The sequence below is a fragment of the Scomber scombrus genome, chromosome 15 (assembly GCF_963691925.1).
Source record: "Scomber scombrus chromosome 15, fScoSco1.1, whole genome shotgun sequence".
NCBI classification, from domain to species: domain Eukaryota; kingdom Metazoa; phylum Chordata; class Actinopteri; order Scombriformes; family Scombridae; genus Scomber; species Scomber scombrus.
Window position 1 is genome coordinate 3,718,962 of NC_084984.1, and position 18,920 is coordinate 3,737,881.

Sequence of the window (18,920 nt, forward strand, 5' to 3'; positions counted from 1 at the left end):
CAAACAAGCATGAACCTTAATACCAAAGAATTACACATAAGCCAGTGTGGATTTAACATGTCAGTGCTGGGATTGTCATCCTTTCATCGAACAGCCATCGTAAGCAGCATTTTGCATGTTACATTAAAAACCAGAATGCTGTTTTGGAAAGCGTGTATTATTGGAAGGAGTTGGTTTCTTCTGGCACATGAACACAAATTACCTCTATTTTTGAAGGACTCGGGTAACTTGTGGAATTCAGTTTTTGCAGAGGATGAAAGGTGAGTGTGGCTTGTATGTAAGTCATGAAGGCTGATGGAAAGCCTTTCTCAGCTGCCACACCACAGCTTAGTTCTTCTTTTGTGGAGTGTGTGCAGCGTTGCCCCAGGCTCACCTTATAACCAGAAACTGCTTATTGAATGACCAGATGCTCCGAGGTGTGTGTCAATTACATTTTTGTGTAATAGATTTGGAGTGGAAATGCCTCCATAGGCTAACATTCCCTATCAAAGTGCCTGCAGTTCCTTCAATGCTCGTCTGCGTATTTACAAATATGTTCTAGTAAATAGCAAGTGAAGTAGGACTCTTAAATGTGAGATGTGTGTAGCCATCAGACAGAACTTGATACCGGTGCGCACAGTGTGCAGAGATCAGCTTAGAAACATGCATCGCAACAGTACATCTCCAAATCGCATTCCGCATACTGAAATCTAATCCGAGGACATCAGGATGTGTGACATAATCCCCAAGACATCTGAAAACTGCGCTCCTCAAAACGGGGCTCCAGGGGTGGTTTGGAGAGATATGCGGACCTCTGTTACTCGCTGTTTGCTCTTGCAGGGATCTATAAAAGAGGGGCGGACACCAACTGCCCCAAACGTCAGAGCGCACTGAACTATAAATCTCTCCAAACTGCCCTCTGTGCCCGGTGCAGTGTTATGCTCAGACATCTGTCCCGCTTCAGTCCAGTATGAGGACAGCGCGTGTAGAAACCCTTCGAGCAACATAGACGCTATCTGACCAGGAAAAAAAATGGAGAGTAAATACCCCCATGTGTGTTGTTTACCATGTCAAGATACTGTCAAATGTTGGCGATTATGAAATTGTAACGCACTTCTGGATATAACGGCGCGTTTACTGTTTTCTCAAGAGGCAAACAAGAGCCCCACGCACTCTGGAAAAAACATATATCGTGCACCTTTTGCACCTCGTACGCGCAGGAGACGCTGATGTCTTCATTGGACTACTTTCAGTCGGAGATGGTGGATCTCTCTCGGATTTCCAACGTGGAAACGTAGCATCCAATTAATCAGCGACTGCAACTGCACCCCGCAAAGGCGCAGTGGCACTTGGTCCGCTCTATCCACCACCTACCTTTGGACTCCAAAGTGTGGGAAGACGCATGGTTTGGTGCGCTGGGTCGGAGTATGAAAAACACACCTGTGCGGGTTTTCACCTTTTTTCTCCTATTTGGACACAAACTGAATTTGAACCCGTTTGAAGGAGATTTTCGGATTGTGGCTGTTAAAACGATTTAATAGCTGATTGAGCTTGGGACGCTATAAATGAGTCGCGTTTTCTGTTTGGATTTTAACACCAACAGCCAAGCCAGTTTCAGGTCTGCATGGGCCATATTTAAGGTAAGTGAGACATTACACATTTTAAAATTACTAAGTGAAAAAGTAAATACTTTAATATTCTTTGATTATTTGTGCGCCAATGACACGAGCCTCACTTTAGAGCTTTTCGTGGAAAGATGAGAAATGCAACTTGTGCATTTGTGAAGACAGTTGTTAGGACTTTTGTATAGCATGTTTAAGCCCAGTATTTATCCATGCATAGCTGTTTAGGTTTACTGCAGACTCAACATGCCATTAGACAGAGTCACGTAAGCTTTGGCGATCGCCATCTGGCCAACTTGCACCATTATTTAGGCTATCGTTGCCAACACGCTTTGGTGCGTGCTTTAACCAACGCATTTTTGTGCGAGGCGCACCCTCCGTGCCTCATTACAAGTAGCAAGAGCTGGCCTAATACCAAAACACTTATATACCATATAATACTAATAGGTCTGATCCTCACTAGAGAATAAAAAAGTGTCGGGCTGTTGATTAATCACAAATGTTGTTTGTAATTGTAAAACAATGCAATACTTTACGCACACATTTACGCATTATTGTTTTCATAGTGTGTGGATATGTTACATCAGGTGCATCGATTTAAGTTTCTTATGGGCCGTTTCTCATTTTGATTGATTGACTCAGGATTTCTGGTGTGTCTACAGTGGTATTTACAACAAATCCCACTAGGAGACAAAGTGAATGATCAAAGATTTGACATGATGACACATAGTTATTAATACAGAATGAGTCAGGGTAGTTCTGGCCACAACACAATATCAGGCACTTTGCTGACTCCATGATAAACAATTGCTGTCCTACATTCTTATTGTGCGTGAGTTTAGAAAATGTTTCAAATTGTTTTGTTTCTACTTGATTTGTTTTGTCTCCCTATTTCAAATAAAATCTTCTTCTTTGCAGCTTTCTTCATAGGAACTGAGTCTAAGATGAAGTTATGGGATGTTTTGGCCACGTGTTTGTTGCTCCTGAGCTCTGTTGCTACACGGCCTCTCTACCAAAACACTCAGCCAGCCAAGAGGACTTATTTCCCCAACAGCTACAGTGATTCTGCGTCCCTGTCTGTGGAGGACGACGAGCCAAAGTTCCAGCGCAAAGACCACAACCTGCAGGAGATCTCCATGGAAGATCAATGTAATGCACACGGCATGTTCGGACAGAATCTTTTAGTGATGTGCAGTCACTGTGTTAGTCTCTTGAATGGTGGATAATTGGCCCATATGGGGATCACACTATAGACATGCACCGTTTGTGCAAACTTCATGCAACATGCATGTAACAATAAGACATAAAGGAAATCATTGTTAGCATGCACTGCCATGTTTTGACTTTTGAGAGGATTTTAATCAGTCAGGACCACATTACCTCACAGTTGCATTTTGTTACCAGAGCAATTCAGACATGTGTGTTAGTCGATTTACTGGGAAGTAATTTGCCCTTTCTTGACTAATTACACTTGAGAAACTGCACATACAGTGATATGCAGTGGGGTGAGCCGCTGCTGGAGAGTCCTACATTGATAAGGCTGTCAGAAAGGCAGGTTATCAGACGGAAGATCTTAATTTGTGTTTTATTGCTGCTGTGGGTTACATCACACTGATGTCAAAACAAGCAAGCAGCATGAATAAGAGTACGAACAGTTCCAATCCCAAACATTTTCACCTCTCTCCCGTTGTTTATGTTCACCTCTGCCTCTCTGCGACTCAGAGAGCCATGACCTTTTTCCCCTCTGCCAAAAGTCAGAAATCATGGCATGTTTTAGAGACGGCGGGGTGAACCAGATCACAGGGATTCTGAGGAGAGAGACTGGTCAACACTGGAAAGTTTGAAGCATCAAGTTAGAGTTCTGTGTTTATGTTCATTTTAACAGCGATGGTGGGCAGGAATTTATTTTGTTTAGATCAATGTGACACTGTATCATCTTCACACAGAAGTAAACGCGGCCAAGAACTAGATAAGGAATGGAACATTTGGACAAATGTTTGTCCTGCCACCTCATATTCTGTTTGGACGGCAGTGACATCACTGATCTGCTGTGTAACCCAAGACCATTAACTATGCACTAATAGTGTAAACAACACTGTAGCTCAAAGAGGGGGGAGGGTCTTTCGGTTTGCGCGTAAAGTCAGAGAACAGGGAGGGTTTTTAGTTTTAAGACAAAAATCTATACAGGCAACAGAAAAACAAGCTAAAAGAAAACGAGTTGCAAGAGTTGCGCCATGAATTGCACGATTTGCTGCCACCAGCCCAGTCTGTCAGCAGGTGTACACTGTAGCAACCCTGCCTGTCAACTGACATACAATAGGAGGTGTCTAAATCAAAGGGCAGGTGTGTCTAAACAGATTGGCCCTGCATCACCTGATATGTGAGCGGCAGCCCAATCAGCTGTGTAGCACAGGCGGATCAGGTAGCCCGTGCTCTGCCAGAGGAACAGGTAAGAGAGGAGAGTTAGGTGACACTGCAATAAAGAAGCAACGTTAACCGCAACACCACCTGCCAGACATCGCACCCCGCTGCCCTGACTGCTTGACACACATGTAGCATGATGACACACACACGCACAGACATTAGACTAATTGATTCATATCAGAAAACACCTCCTCGATCTTCATAGTTAATTGCCGTCAGACCTACAGGCATCAGAGTAGGAGAGACGTTTCTCTATAATAGAATCAGCGTGTAATGCAGGAGGGTTTTAAGACTTTCAGTGAGCCCTGATCGCTTCTCGCAGCAGATGGCTGAGAGCTGTGCTGATGCATGTTTTGAGTTTCAAGCAGATTGCAATCTACTGCATCTAAATGACTCAAAGCATATGATTTCCTTTTATTTGGCCTTTGAAGTCTCAGGATTCTAAAATTACATTCATCAAAGATTTAAATAACTAAAAAAAGTCACACTGCATCTCTCTTGGTGGTGTGATTGGTCTGTGCCACGTGAAAATATCATCTGGCCATGTTGTTAATGCAGCTTCAAATCTGCCCTCATCCCATTAATACAGGTGCACATTTTGTCTTCCTATCTGGCAAAAGCAAATCACTAACTGGAACTGACAACACTCTCTGACCTCCAGTCTCCAACTCATCCCCTCAACATACTCTCAGCCATATTGGAAGGAGTTACAGCAGGGCACCTGTACGTCAGTGTGAACAAACCCTGGACTGCCTCCTGCATTCCTCCGTCTGAGACTAATCTATAAATCAGCATGTACCATTTCTGATCTGCACATTTCTCAGTATTTATGGATTTTGTCTGCATTTGTGTCAGCACGTGTTTTTTGGACCTTTAGCCAGGCGTATAACCATGTATAACATGTTCTGTCAACAACAGTATTCATCATTCTTTTCTGCACAAATTGCATTTCAGTCCAGATGGTTTGTTGAATTATTATTAGTTGTCCAGGTACATAAACAGTGTTATCTGGATTTGTACATTTATGTAAATACAACTTATATTTCATTTTTTTGTATTTTCTGCAAGTCTATAATGTTGCACTTCTGCACCATGTAATTTTAATGTGCATTAATGTGCAATGTCATACATTAGCTGTGTTATAATTTGTATTAAATAGTTGTCACATGGATGGTTAACATCCTGCCTTCACATCTCATACAGCTTGTGATCACAGTAAATCACAGACGGTGTTCCTTTATTTAGATTTTAATACCAGCTCTATAAGTGAACCTGTTTCTTCTCTATCTTCTAGATGACATCACAGGTCCCTATCCAGATCAGTTCGATGATGTAATGGATTTTATAGAGGCTACCATCGGCAGACTCCGGAGATCATCAGATCCCAGCGGCGGGGGCCCCAGGGGACGGAGGGAGCAGAGACAGAGAGGAGCAGCAAACACAGGAAGCTCGAGAGGCGAGGGCAGAGGACATGGCGACAGGAGGCGAGGTCGGGGGCGAGGGGGAAGCCGAGGTAGTAAAGGAGGCCGAAGCGAGAGGGGGAGAGAGAGGATATCAGTGCAGACTCGAGGCTGCTTGCTGAAGGAAGTCCATCTCAATGTGACGGACTTGGGGTTGGGCTATCAGACTAAAGAGGAGCTGATCTTCCGGTACTGCAGCGGCCCCTGCGTGGAGGCGGAGACCAACTACGACAAGATCCTCAACAACCTCACACACAACAAGAAGTTGGACAAAGACACACCCTCTCGCACCTGCTGTCGACCGATCGCTTTCGACGATGACTTATCTTTCTTGGACGACAACGTGGTGTATCACACACTGAAGAAACATTCTGCCAGGAAGTGTGGCTGTGTCTGAGGAAGTCACATTGGACGTGACATAATCACAGACATGACCCTGCACCAGTGAACACCTTTTTATAAGCTGGTGCTGCAAACACAGGAAAAAACACTGTTGGAAATGTGCACACGAGGATGAAAAGGGAATGCATTGTGTCTCATTTTTGTCAGTAATCATCAAAGCAGACACACAGGTGAGTTCGCTGACATTTCTGTGACCTGAAAGACATCGGAGCAGCCGCTAAAAAACTGTAAACTGTACATTTAACTTTGTCAAGTCTGTACTCGTATGAGGTGTGTACCAATGCAGAAGAAACAATACTGTTACACTTCCAGATTTGCTCACTGGGCTTTTTCTAAAAAAGGTGAGAGTGAAGAAAAAACGTGTTGAAAACTTTTGGCTTTTTCTTTTTTGTCTGGAAGAATTCATTTTCCCGGGAAGATCAGTTTTTCCATAGCTGGCTCCTAAGACTCACAGGGATTGGAGGAGTATATTCAGCTGCAACCTAAATCACTTCCACTGCGTAGTCTGGATATTGACATTTACGTTCAGAGCCAAGGGATGAGAAGTACCACACCAGCGTTCAGCAAAGACTTTTTGGTGCAACGCATCTGCATAAAATCCTATCATTTATATAAATATATACTATATACATATATATACACATGTGTGTAAGAGGTATATTTATTAAGATGGAATTAACTTATTGTTATTTATTTCAATCCATTTTATGAAAGAAATTGTCATTTTTCTTATTTATTTAAAAGCTTTGTTTTGTCCTGGATGGTGCCAAAATGGAGCATTTTTCTCAACAAAATCTTACAAGGTGATCCAGAACTGCAAAACACTCACTCCTAATAACACTTATTCACTTCACTTAGATTCCAGAGTATCTCAACCCATACATCCAAAAAAAAAAAGATCATCATTAACTATCAAGTAAAGCAAAAGGTAGAAAGAGACACAGAGGAGGGGACCAATAGAAGCTTTTTGTTAGAATTGATCTTTTTGTAACATTTTGGGGGGGACGTTAACCTCATTTCCCCCCAATATGACCACGCAACTCACACCACCTGGGACTCATAATCAATCACACGCCGTTATATGTTTACAAGGAGGCATACAATTCTGCTGCTGTTTATTTTTCACAATTTTCAAAGTCATAATCTAGAATAGTTGTAGTCTCACTCCAAACAACTGACCAGAATTGTTGCTTTATAGGGAGCCATGACATCTTCTAATTGAAATATAAAGTCAACACGAGAGTAGTGGGCCTCTGAGGATCTGTAGGTGCCTTTGAGGATCCATCCTTTGAGTCATAAAAGTACAGAAGCTGCTAGAATGCCTGCCGATCAGCATGCGTTACCCGAAACCTCACTCTGGCCTTGCACCAAGTCTGAGCAAAGGCTTTGTAGCAGTTACTGTCCCAATAGGCTTTAAAGTTCACGGGACTGACTGTGTTTCTGTCTCAGCTCTGACAGACAGGTCTTATTCCCTGAAAGGGGATTTGAAAGTGATCCTCTAACATGAGTCTTAACCAAATATCCCCGCTGGCAAAGGCATTTTGGTGAAGGCAGGTTAAGGAAGCTTTAGCTACTGTAGCGGCTGTCGTCGTGACACCGATGTCAAGATCTCAAGACTGGATGTTTCAACATGAGATTATGTTTTTGAATTACAGAGGGAAGAAAATAAGTAGGCTCAACCCGCTTTTTTTTTTTTACATGCATTAACTTGTTCGGCCAAGTTTATTCCCAAACCGTAGCGGAAATATACAACCGGGATAACAGAAGACTCTTTGAAAGTATGTTGCTGTGCCCATCGAGACCCTGCGAGGGGGATCGCTTTAGTGGAACAAAGAGAGTCCTCGGGTAGGTCTTGATGTTAGCACGGATTAGGGACCAAGGTATCTGTGCCCACCCAGCAGCAAGCAAGCCAGCTTTACTGTGTAATCCCCCTGCACACACAGAACAAATCCACTGCATCAAGCTGAATTTAGGCCAAACACTACACAGAGAAGGGAGAAAAAAAAAAAACCTCTAGCTTTTATCACAGCATACCTCATCAATTGGATCATCTTCCCCTTTAACAACAGATTCGTGTATAAGCCTTTCCAGATGAGAATGTGCAGTTAGGAGACTTCCCAGAAGCCTCGGAGCACCTCGCTACTCTCCGATACCATACGTTAAAGTGTGTAAACGGTGACCACTAGCTCTCTCATCATCTTCATGACTGTTTGCTCAACTGTCTCTTAGCGATTACACGTCTGGTTGTAATGCAAAAGGTAAACGAGCGGAAAGGTAACGACGCGAAGGAATCCTCAGTGTTAATATTAGAAGAAAAAAGGATTTGCATTTGTGTTAACACCTCTGTGAAAAAAAAATGACCTGTCATGTCGTCTCACTTGTTTTGTGTTACAGAACCAAAGCTCTCGGCAAACTTTATTTTTGTACAATATTCATTTTATAACTTTTTACAGAATTAAACTTGTTTCTATTAAATGAGCGTTCGTCTGGTATTCTGCCACGCACAATAATAATAATCCCCCCCCCCCCCCCCCCCCTCAGTGCCAGATGGTGCTAATTTGCCTGGGGTATGTTTACACAAGCATCATGTAAAAATTGAGGATGAAAATTTGGGTTAAATGGAGACTTTGTGGGGACGGTTTGAGAGATGGCCTCTACTGCGCGGTGTCCCCTCCTGTTCTGCATTCCTGAACACCGGCCCGGGGTCGTACAGTAAACAAAAGCTAGCTGTAAAGCGCAACTGAGTTGTAAATCAAGGAGCTCAAGAATGTTTCCACTGTGCAAAGAAGATATGTAAATGCTGATGAGAAAATGGCAGAGGTTCAGACGGTGAGTCATTAAGCATGGGGCTCAAGGTGTGTATACAACGTATAGCTTAGAGTCATCTCCAAGTCTAGTCACAACTCCCCGTCATAGCGAGTCCAAAGTTCATTTTCAAATGTTATCATAAATACTGACCATTAAAAATCTGATCATAAACACTATGAAATATATCTTACATGCTGAGGTCAATAGTTCGGGGAATTTACTAGGTCAAAACTATTCGATTTTGTCCAAATGTTTGTGACTTCGAGGATAATTCTGCTTTTATTTTATATTGTCAACAAATTCCAATAAAAGATTTAAACCAGAAATGAATTAATTAACAAATATCATCATGTGTACCTAAAGCCTGAACAGCTCATTCCTTATTCAGTTGTATTCAGAAAACGATTTAAAAAAAAAAGAAAATAGCCACATTGTCGTTCTGGATGACATGTTCATGAATGATGATAAACATGGGGGGCACTGTAGTTTATTTTTGAGTCACTCCTACATACTGTACACTGTCCCTCTGCCATAAATACTCCCCAAGTTCACCAAATCTGTGGCTGAAAATAGTCCCTAATAAATAAACAATTTACTGTGAGTACAGTGCCCAGCTGTTGTGTATTCATGATGCATTTTTTTTTGGAGATTTAAGCCTTAAGAAGGAACATATTGGCTTTGGCTGAAAACCACAGAGAGGGCAAAGAAAGACAGAAAGTATCAAAAGACAAACTGATTAGTTTTGGTCTTTTTTTAAAGGGATTTGGAAACAGTAACAACACTAACATCAACACATCTGGGTTCAACATTTTTATATTCTTAAGTTAAGTTAAATGTGATTTTAGACTCGATATACCTGGGGGAGTAATTGGTGCTTACGAGGTCTGTGGATTATTCTGAATAACCAGGACACATGTTTTTTGATGTGTCCTGTTGTCAAATGTAATTTTTTAATGTTTGAGTGGTGTTGGCAAGGTTTTAAAGGTGAAACTGTAAATCTCAGCATGGTTAGTTACCACTGGCAGTCACACCAGTTTCTCCTCACCACATGCCAACTGGTTCATCACTCTCCCCTGTCTGTTCCCTGCTGCTGCTGGTGGAGTGATTAACCCACTTGAATCAAACAGCAGTGACTATTCACCTCCTGCTGCTGGCTGGAGAGAACTCTTCTTCACAAAAAAGAGCTTGACGTCAGCATCGACCAACCCCCGCCACCCCCACCCCCACCCCCAAACACCCATATCTAAAGTTGAGCTCCTCTCCACTTTAGTTGCTCATAAAAACATCGCTCATTGTTCTAGTCCTTCCTATATTTCTTATCCTAGAATGTCTCTGTCTCATTCGTTTTTTACAGCCACGGGAGAATTGCCAGGACATCCGAGACATTCAATTGTCTGCTTGTAATTTTGGTTGGCTAGGAATTTAAGAGAGCTACAGTTTCACCCTCTGAAGGTTACCGAGCAGCAACATCAGCTGAATCACTGATATGTAATGTATGAAGATGATAAAGAGTCACAACCTGGTAGAGCAGAATTTATGAAGCTGAATTTTACCATATGACTCAAACGTCTCCTTTAACTAAAGAGTTGTACTTAAGAGACAAGCGCTACGTCTGTAGTATGTTGTTGCAGGAAGAAGCTGCATTCCAGACAAATGTATAAAAAATACAAACATGGCTTTCATTAGAGCTGTATGTTGTGGTTTTCTCTGTCAGTTGACATATTTATAGACGCTGTGCAGGTCGTTTAAGGAATTCAAAAAGAGCTCCGAGATCTGCCACGCCACGTAGTTAATGCCAATAACAGGTTGAACTGTCATACAACAGAAGAGTTAGTTATTACACAATGTAATAAACACATACTGTATTGAATAAGAGCCATTTGGAAGTTAATTCTTGATTATAATAGCACTACTATTGCTATGACTACTATTATAGGATTAGTAGTAGTACTTTAAGTTACATCTCATGGACTCAAACCTTGATTCATATATCAGTGGCTGTAGCACTTGCAGTAAATGTAACTAATTTAACAATTGTGGGTAAAATAGCTTGTTTGAAGTAGTGACTCATTATTGGCTTTGATGTTTTAATGTCTGTATATCTGCAGATTTGATCCTACATAAGAAAAACATTTCGGTAAAAGAATTTCTTTGATTAGTGAATAAAAGCAGATTTATGATTCTAGACTTTACGTTGAATTTCACTGTTTTAACAACAATATATAAATTCCTTTATTTAGGTTGCGAGGGGGAATACAGTAAGTAGAAAAAAAATCTAAATTTGCAGATGGTTGAATTAAGGTTTTTTGTATCACAGCCAACAAAACAACATAGTTTAAAAAACTAAACCCTTTAAAAACAAAAAGTACATTTTTCTGCAAGTTTTAGTTATTTGCAATTTACTTTTTTACAAACTGGCAAATTTTTGATGGGCAGCACCAGACCACAAAATCTGGAGGCAATTTATGAGGCATTAGCAAACTTTTTAAAGATGTGGGAGCAGAGGACAACACACATGATGGAAATGAAGTCCACACAGTAAAAAACAGACATAAAAAAGTTCTTTCAGTGGTTGATGAATTGCCATGAAAGGAGCAGATACTTACGTTATATTGTGATTGCACAGTGAGCATATTTATGTGCTGCCCCTTAACACAGAAGCACGTACATAAATACTGTACATACACCCTAAAGAAAGACTGCTGAAAGGAGGACAGTCTGGACTATTGAGTCATTTAGTTGATGCTCCTTTGCAGAGTGTCTGACAGTAGTTTTGTTTTGGGATTGATCCTGAGACCTTGTGGTTAGCGTGCTGTATATCCAACCACTAGCCCACCCTGACTGCTATCCAAGAGCCTCAGATCTTGCGCTTCTTCCACTCCGGTTCCTTTTCAGCTTCCTCATCCTCGTCCGACTCCTCTGCAAACACAGGCTCTGGCTGGGTCCTAAAGGGATTCACAATAAGGAACTTCCATTAACGAACAACGAATGGTTATTATTTTGATATTAGCTTATAAGTGGTGGGATGTGCAGGCTGCAAATGTAATCTCAGAGCAATCTAGATCTGCCTTCTGCCTTTCACTGAATTTCAATGTTGTTTAATATAATTCCTAAAGAGCAGAGAGCAGTGATAGTGATATCACCATTACTGCCTGAGAGAAGCCTGCAGCCAGGCTAAAATGGTGTACTTCATCTGATGTATCTACAGTCAAGTGTATCACTTGTATATTATAGTTAACTAATGATGGTTTGCTTGCAGTATTTAAAACATACCGCACAGATTTGGCTCACAGCTTTGTTTCGTGCTTGCATAGCCGTCTGAATCTGATAGTGATCTAAAGCTGTTCATTAATCTCCTTCTCTGCTGTTTGAATGTGTACCTGTGAAACTGTGCAGCTCTTTAACCTCTTAAACTCCACCGGTGTCCTCAGCCAACATCGCTGTCTTTCAGAGGCTGTCGTGGGCTCACTTTTAAAGCTAGAGTGAAGATGGACCTAAGGCACTCATTGGTTCCAACCACGTCAGGTCTAGCCCATCAGGAAGGGGGCCATAATGCTCCAAAGTTGGGCTAAATTTTGGTGAGGGAAAAACTAGCATGGCCATCTTCAAAGGGGTCCCTTGACCTCTCACCCCAAAATATCTGAATGAAAATGGGCTCTATGGGTACCCACGAGACACCCCTTTACATACAGACCCACTTTATGCTAACCCAAGCCAGTTTAGCATAAATGTAGCGTTTGCAGTATGAAAGTGTTATTTATGCCTATTCTAAAAATGGTGCATTTGAACATTACTGCAGACCCTAAACAGTCTTAGAATTATATACATTTGGTATGCCTAGAAAGCTGAGACACTTGAGGGTACAATGAGTCCAATTGTATTCATGTGTGATAATATTAGTCCCCACAGTAGCTATTTAATTGTAATGAGATTATTTTTTGACCTCACTGTATAAAACAACCTAAAGTGACCTCTAGGATAAACACAGCCTCGTCAAACTTTACAACCACAAACTAGAGACCTAGAACATTCAGAGGAGGTTTTCGTAGGTATAATGACAATAACGGGGGCTACTGAGCAATTTGCAGAACAGAAGTGCTCACCATCTAATTGCCATAAAAAGCTGTTTTGACAGAAATCTCCAAAAATGAATTTTTTGAGCAGCACTCATCTTACACTGTCAGCAAATGAGAGCAAACCCAGAAATAAGACAAGATGAGTGATAAACATATAAATGAGAGTATGTGAATGATTCATATATTTTCTTACTCTGTGTATGCCGGGGCGACCCAGTAAGGGTTATCAGCAGCCTCTTTGGCGTGACGGAGGATGGCCTCTCTGGCATTACTGTCGTCTGATTTGTCTAAAGCGATGTTCTTCACAATGAATGAAGACAGAGTTCCACCATGAGCTGCGACTCTGCCTCCACGACCTGTCAGGACACATGATTACTGGATTAGATGCAGATCATTTAAAAAAAAAAAAAAACAACACATTTAGGGAACTGTTCTTATATTAAACACAATTTACATGACTTCATAATGATGTATTATTTAAGCAACTCACACAAACACACACAAATATAATTATAAAAAGTAACCCATAATCCATAAAACACTTAAATTAAAGCCACTGTGTTTATAAATTTGAGCAATCTTGAGTTTGGTGCCTTCAGTGTTGGTATCATGGAGACAGACCGAAAAGTACATTGTTGTCCATCTTCTGAGAAACCACTTGAAAAAATACATAATGGAAAATTAGAAGAGCAGTGGAACCAAAATCTGGTTAAAGGCTGACTTTCACCAGTGAAGAGCAGACTGACCTGAAGGTGTCCACTATGGGCTCATCTTTGATGCCAGATGATGTCATCATCCGTTATCTCCTATAGTCTATAGACACTGACATCACCAGGCATCAAAGACCAGAAAATAGCTAGCTTACCTACTAGCTAACATCTCAGTAAAGGTTTGCTTTACATTTCACAAAGCTGGGGCTAATGACAATGTCATTATCTTTGTAGGTATCTGGTCAGATTTGGTTTTTTTGACATGATGATGATGATAATAAATGTCAAGTTAGGGGTTCACCAGGTCATTACAATTCATCCTGAGGAGGACGGGACTGTACGTATCAAGTTTCATCCATATGATAGTTGTTGAGAACTAAATGGAGATCCTGAACTTGATTTCAATGCAACAGATAATTTCAATAAGGATGAAATGTAATGTTACCTCAATGGTGTAATCACCTGGACTGATAATCACATATTTTAGTTTATTAAATGTCATGAGACTGTATTATGTTTTACCATTACTTTATACCATGCTCAGTTGTGCATAAGAGTTATGTGCTGTTTTTTTTTGTACATTTAGTGGATCATCACATTATGAGGTTTGTATTTCTTACTGTGTAAAAGTCTGTTTTGTACAGTTTTATTGTGATTTGCGGCATAAAAGCTCCACTGATCCTTCCTGTGGTGTTCAGAGCAGTCTGAGACCAGTGCTTTTACTCGCAGGGATTACTTCTCCATATGTTTACCTCATTATTTGACACTTGGCTACATTGAACATGAACATCCGACATTGTAACATTTATATACATGACTGAAAATAAGAAAAAGCATAATAGATCCCCTTTAATGGAGCTTTTGGAGGGGAAAAACTCTTTCTTTCCAGGGAGAACATTATTATGGTTGTCTTAAATGATCAAGGATAAGAGACATGAGCACATGCACATACACACATACATTCACATACTTAAACACAGAGACTTCCTGATCTAGTTGGGCAATGGGGTTTTTTTTTTTGAGGGACTGTGAGGCACCTCTTTCCTTTGCTTGTAAACACTGAACCAACCACCAAACATTACCTTGAACTTCTGGAAAGTGAATTCACAAAGAAGATAAACAATATAAAAACAGCCTCTCCTACAGAAACCACTGCCCTGCTATCAAACTTATTCCCATAAAATTGACCCAAATGTTCCTTTTTCATTTGCAGTCTTTTACCATTTCATGTTTGTCTCTTCCTCTCAATCTCTGTCACTCATTTTCATACTCTCATATATACTTCTTTAGTATTTCGTAACCTGGACAACTTGTCAAAGAAGGATGAAGGAAACACAGATATTAAAAAATAGTTGTTAACGCTGTCACGTCACAACCAGATGGTTCTGGGTTTGAACCCCCCGGCCATCTGGGGACCAACTGTGTGGAGTTTGCAGGTGCTCGTGCCCACGAACCAAGAACATGCATGTTGAGTTGATTGGTGACTCTAAAATTGCCTGTAGATGTGAATGGATCGCCTGTCTATGTACTATATGTTTGCCTTGTGATTGATTGGCAACCTGTCCGATCTGGCACAATGTGAAAGGAGATTGACTCCAGCTCTGTCACAACCCTCTAGAGGCTGAGCAGAAAAGAAAAAGGATAGATAGATATATTGAAAAATAACCTTTTAGACTAATCCTTTAGTTACTTTCCTATTTTAAGATTTATTTTTTTTTATAATCCCCCTTTTCCCCCCCTGCTCCATGTCTAAATATTTAAAATAAACAAAAGTTCCAGACTATTATTTTTTGCATTGTGGAGTAAATTTTGCTGTGAAAAAACAGTGACAGTAAAAAAAAAACAACAGCAATGAGCCAGCTGGAACACAATGAAGCACGAAATGTTGTCTGGCTTATTGGATCCAAGCTCAAACTGTATCCACCATCATGCATACAGTGTGGCATCGGTGAAAGTGTGTATTACAGTAAAAATATCAACTGTCCAACCACAAAGTTCACAATGCATCTTTATCTCCCAGCAGTTAAAAAATATGAGGCAACAGCAGCCTACAATGAATCTTTGAGAGGCCAAGCGGGAGCATTGCTGTTATAGCACTTGACTTCAGCTGGATTGCATAATAGAGAACACATCAACAACTGTGGATTTGTACATCTGCCTCAAACAGAATCATGTTTTCATCCAGTTAAGAACATGACTAATATGCTTCAAAAACAACTGCAGGACTGTAGCTACAGCTCTTGTTACTGGATTTATATTTAATGACAGCATTTGTTGTGCATTTTTTGTTTTTAGCTCGTCTATTTTTGTCTCATAATTTGCCTCGTATATCATGTTTTGCACTGAGAAAAGCGAGAAAAAACAAAAGAAATGCACGTTACCTGGTCCAGACACAGGAGGCTCGGGTTTGTGGGACTTCTTGGGGTCAAGTCTGTCCTTCTCCAGCTGTTTCCGAGTACTCCGCTGTCGGGCCTCTCTGAACATGGGTAAGGCATGAGCTGGAGACACACAAGGTAAACAAGGATAATCAAGTTGCTTAGGTAACTCAAACTGTAAGATCACATAACACAGACGCACAAATAAGCGAACGGGACACCTGACAATATGTTCATTGTTTGGAGTCCAATGAAAACAAATGAAAAGCTGAGATTTTGCAGACAGAATATGTCCTTATAATCTCACTTACTACTACACCTTGCAGCAGTTATGCAAAGCCAACAAAAAAAAAAAAAACCCACACACACACACCTGTTGACCTCTGGTAGCATCTCCCCTCTTGTGTACTCTTTCTGCCATAGTGCACACCAACATATTCATTATATCCCCCATGTTTAGATTCAGACAATCGCTCTACCACTCTTCACACTTTTGTGAACACTATCACAATAAAGGCCCCCAGCACTTAAAGCCACGAGAGTGTGAGTGAATGTGTGCATGAGTAAGTGTGAATGAGTGCCCTTAAAGATGTGCACGAAGGAGAGTGTGTGTGTGTGTGTGTGTGTGTGTGTGTGTGTGTGTGTGTGTGTGTGTATGAGCGTTTGTGTTTGTGTAAAGTGAGTGTATGCTCTGCTCTTATCCTCAGGGGTAACAAAGAGACACTTTAGTAAAGGGTTAGATAAAGTGATTTTCCATTCAGGAACCCTGTCGCTGTTCAGTGTTAATTCTTCTCCTCCACGCTACATTAAGCAAAAAGGTTACTGTTAACAGATTCCCTCGCTTTTCTCAATGGGCCATCACTTGCTTCCTGTCCCCTCTAATTTTCCAGTGCCAGGGCATCAAGTGCGTCACTCGCTGCATGTGGCAGTCAAATGTCTGCCTACTTCACACCCTGTTGGCATGGCGATGAAATCACATGATGGATATGAAAAGGCTGCCGTAGCCCAAACAATAAATGGGGTCTGAATTGTGTCGCACAGCCAATCAGAGACCAAGTGCCCGACAGCTGTTCTGTTCGTGTGGGTTCGTGATTTCAGTCTGGGGGTGAGGAGAGTGAAGCACGCACAAAAGAGATGACAGCCTCGTGTGTGGATGATATGACAGGGTGACAGGTAGCGTGTGTGCGGTGTGGACCAGGAAGAGATCACGCCAGCAGCGGTGGGAGAGGCGGCTGTCCATAGCGTGATCTGGTGTTACTGGAACCACATGGCCGCCACGTGGCACAGTGCCCCGCGGCTGTCGATCCTCTCATCCACACCCTACTCCATCAGCTAATGGGCCTGTGAAAGCCCTGAACACACTCTCATTCCTCGCAAAGCCCCCCCCCCCCGGGATAGTATGAGATAGCTTTTGAATGTTTCTGTGTGCATGAGAAGCAAGAAAGAGGGATTGGTATTTTTGTTCTTTATGTCAGAGATCGATTATAGTAAGAAAACGCTCCAAATATCACATCATGCATTTGGAAGATGGCTGGCTTGTTTTTGGTGATGTCTGTCTCACACTGCTGTATCATGTGAACAGCAATATTGAACAGATGGGTTAGTGGCTCAAGGTGGACTAAACTGCTGAGGGCTTTTTAGAATAGCACTCCACCACCAATCACCTTGCCAACTGTTTACTGATTAAAGGGAGAGAGATGTGTGAATCTGCATGCCATGAACAAACAAGACAACAAAGCAAGGAATTAAATTCAAAGTTCATTAAGTGGCAAATTATTTTCTTCTTGCGTCTAAGAGAGCAGACGAGGAGAAACTTACGTGTAATGATGTAATCTTGCGTCAGCGTCTCCGCTTGTTTCTCTTTCCTCTGGCTCTTCACTACACACAGTTTAGCCCCCCTGGGAAAAAAAACACATGGTTATCAATGAAGTTATTTGAAAGTACAGTATCATAAGAAATAAAAGGTCAATATGGTGTTAAAAGATGTATTGCACTGTCCTAGAATTCTTTAATCTTTTCATCATTATCACTAATTCACACACAGAGTGAATTAGAAACTAATTTAAATGCTTTATGACTGTGGTCGTCAAAGGTATGCATACTTCACAACGTGTTGGCATGGCAATAAAAATTAAAGATGCATATAAAAAAGGCTGCATCACTCCAAAATAAATAGCGTCTGGTTGACATATTCCTTCACTGGGAACAGCAGTGAATAATTCAGTTATGTTATCTGTATCGACCACCACAGAGACATGATGAACTTAATCAGTATTTTCAAATATTTGGGTCAAATAATTGCTTTAGTGTTTTTTCTGCCAAGTTGGTGACTTCATTTTCAATCTCACAGGACCTTTGCACTGGGGAGGCATTATGCTCATATTTACACTGTTTTGCTAGCAAGCTGAGAGGAATAAATGACATTGCTGTGATGATAAAATCAACTAAACATACGCCAAATTATGTTAGAAGGATTAACTCATTGTTTGTTTTAGTATCATTAGGGGATTTTTTGTTAAAAAGAAGATAAATGACATACCAGACTTATCTATTAAGTTCTGATCTCATTATACCTGTGACTTTTGACGGGGTCGTAGTAGACCTTGGCCAGTCCGTTCCCGGTTCCCACCATTATCTGGTTGAGCTTTGGGTGCCACAGGCAGCGGACGACACTCTGCAATACACACACAGAAAGGCAAACAAGATGCAGTTAAATGTTTGTTGTCCATTAACTGATGGAGGTGATACATGTGAGGGAAGGAGTCAGCAGGTTGTGAACAACTTTCTGTATTGTGGGTCACATTTGTGAGAATGTTTAAAGGCTTTCTGCTTCTACACTGATCAAAGGTAACAATCTTATTTTGGAAGTATTGTGAGTATGTGACCCAGGTTAGTTGTGGTACAGTGGGGATCAGTCCCAGCGTGCTCTGCTGCTCTAGTTGACTATATTTGGTTGTTGGGATGAGGGCTGGATCCCTCAGTCTGTGTGTGACAGATGGCCCAGTGCCAATAGGCAAATGTGACCACATTTATCCAGAGGTGTGTGTGTGTGTGTGTGTGTGTG

At 41.3% G+C, this 18,920-nt stretch overlaps 2 protein-coding genes across 4 annotated transcripts in view; one reads left to right on the plus strand and one right to left on the minus strand.

The window, feature by feature from the left end:
- Window positions 1-2,545: 2,545 nt before the first annotated feature.
- On the plus strand, window positions 2,546-5,901 carry gdnfa (glial cell derived neurotrophic factor a). Of its 3 annotated transcripts, none has more exons than XM_062435026.1 (3): window positions 2,546-2,750; window positions 5,320-5,541; window positions 5,572-5,901. In XM_062435026.1, exons 1-3 carry the CDS (start codon window positions 2,546-2,548, stop codon window positions 5,880-5,882), a joined length of 738 nt encoding a protein of 245 aa, XP_062291010.1. In that variant the 3' UTR covers window positions 5,883-5,901. The 3 variants fall into 3 exon arrangements, with proteins under 3 accessions (XP_062291010.1, XP_062291011.1, XP_062291009.1); XM_062435027.1 differs by having other exon boundaries at window positions 2,546-2,634; window positions 5,336-5,538; window positions 5,596-5,901; XM_062435025.1 differs by having other exon boundaries at window positions 5,320-5,901.
- Window positions 5,902-10,796: 4,895 nt separating this feature from the next.
- LOC133995278 (WD repeat-containing protein 70) overlaps window positions 10,797-18,920 on the minus strand; it is a 40,373-nt gene continuing 32,249 nt past the window's right edge. Inside the window, exons 14-18 of the mRNA XM_062434615.1 lie at window positions 18,430-18,530; window positions 17,675-17,754; window positions 15,863-15,979; window positions 12,965-13,127; window positions 10,797-11,640 (exon numbers count right to left, since the gene is read on the minus strand). Coding sequence (XP_062290599.1) covers window positions 11,553-11,640; window positions 12,965-13,127; window positions 15,863-15,979; window positions 17,675-17,754; window positions 18,430-18,530 — 549 coding nt within the window. The 3' untranslated portion in view covers window positions 10,797-11,552. The remainder of the gene's footprint in view (window positions 11,641-12,964; window positions 13,128-15,862; window positions 15,980-17,674; window positions 17,755-18,429; window positions 18,531-18,920) is intronic.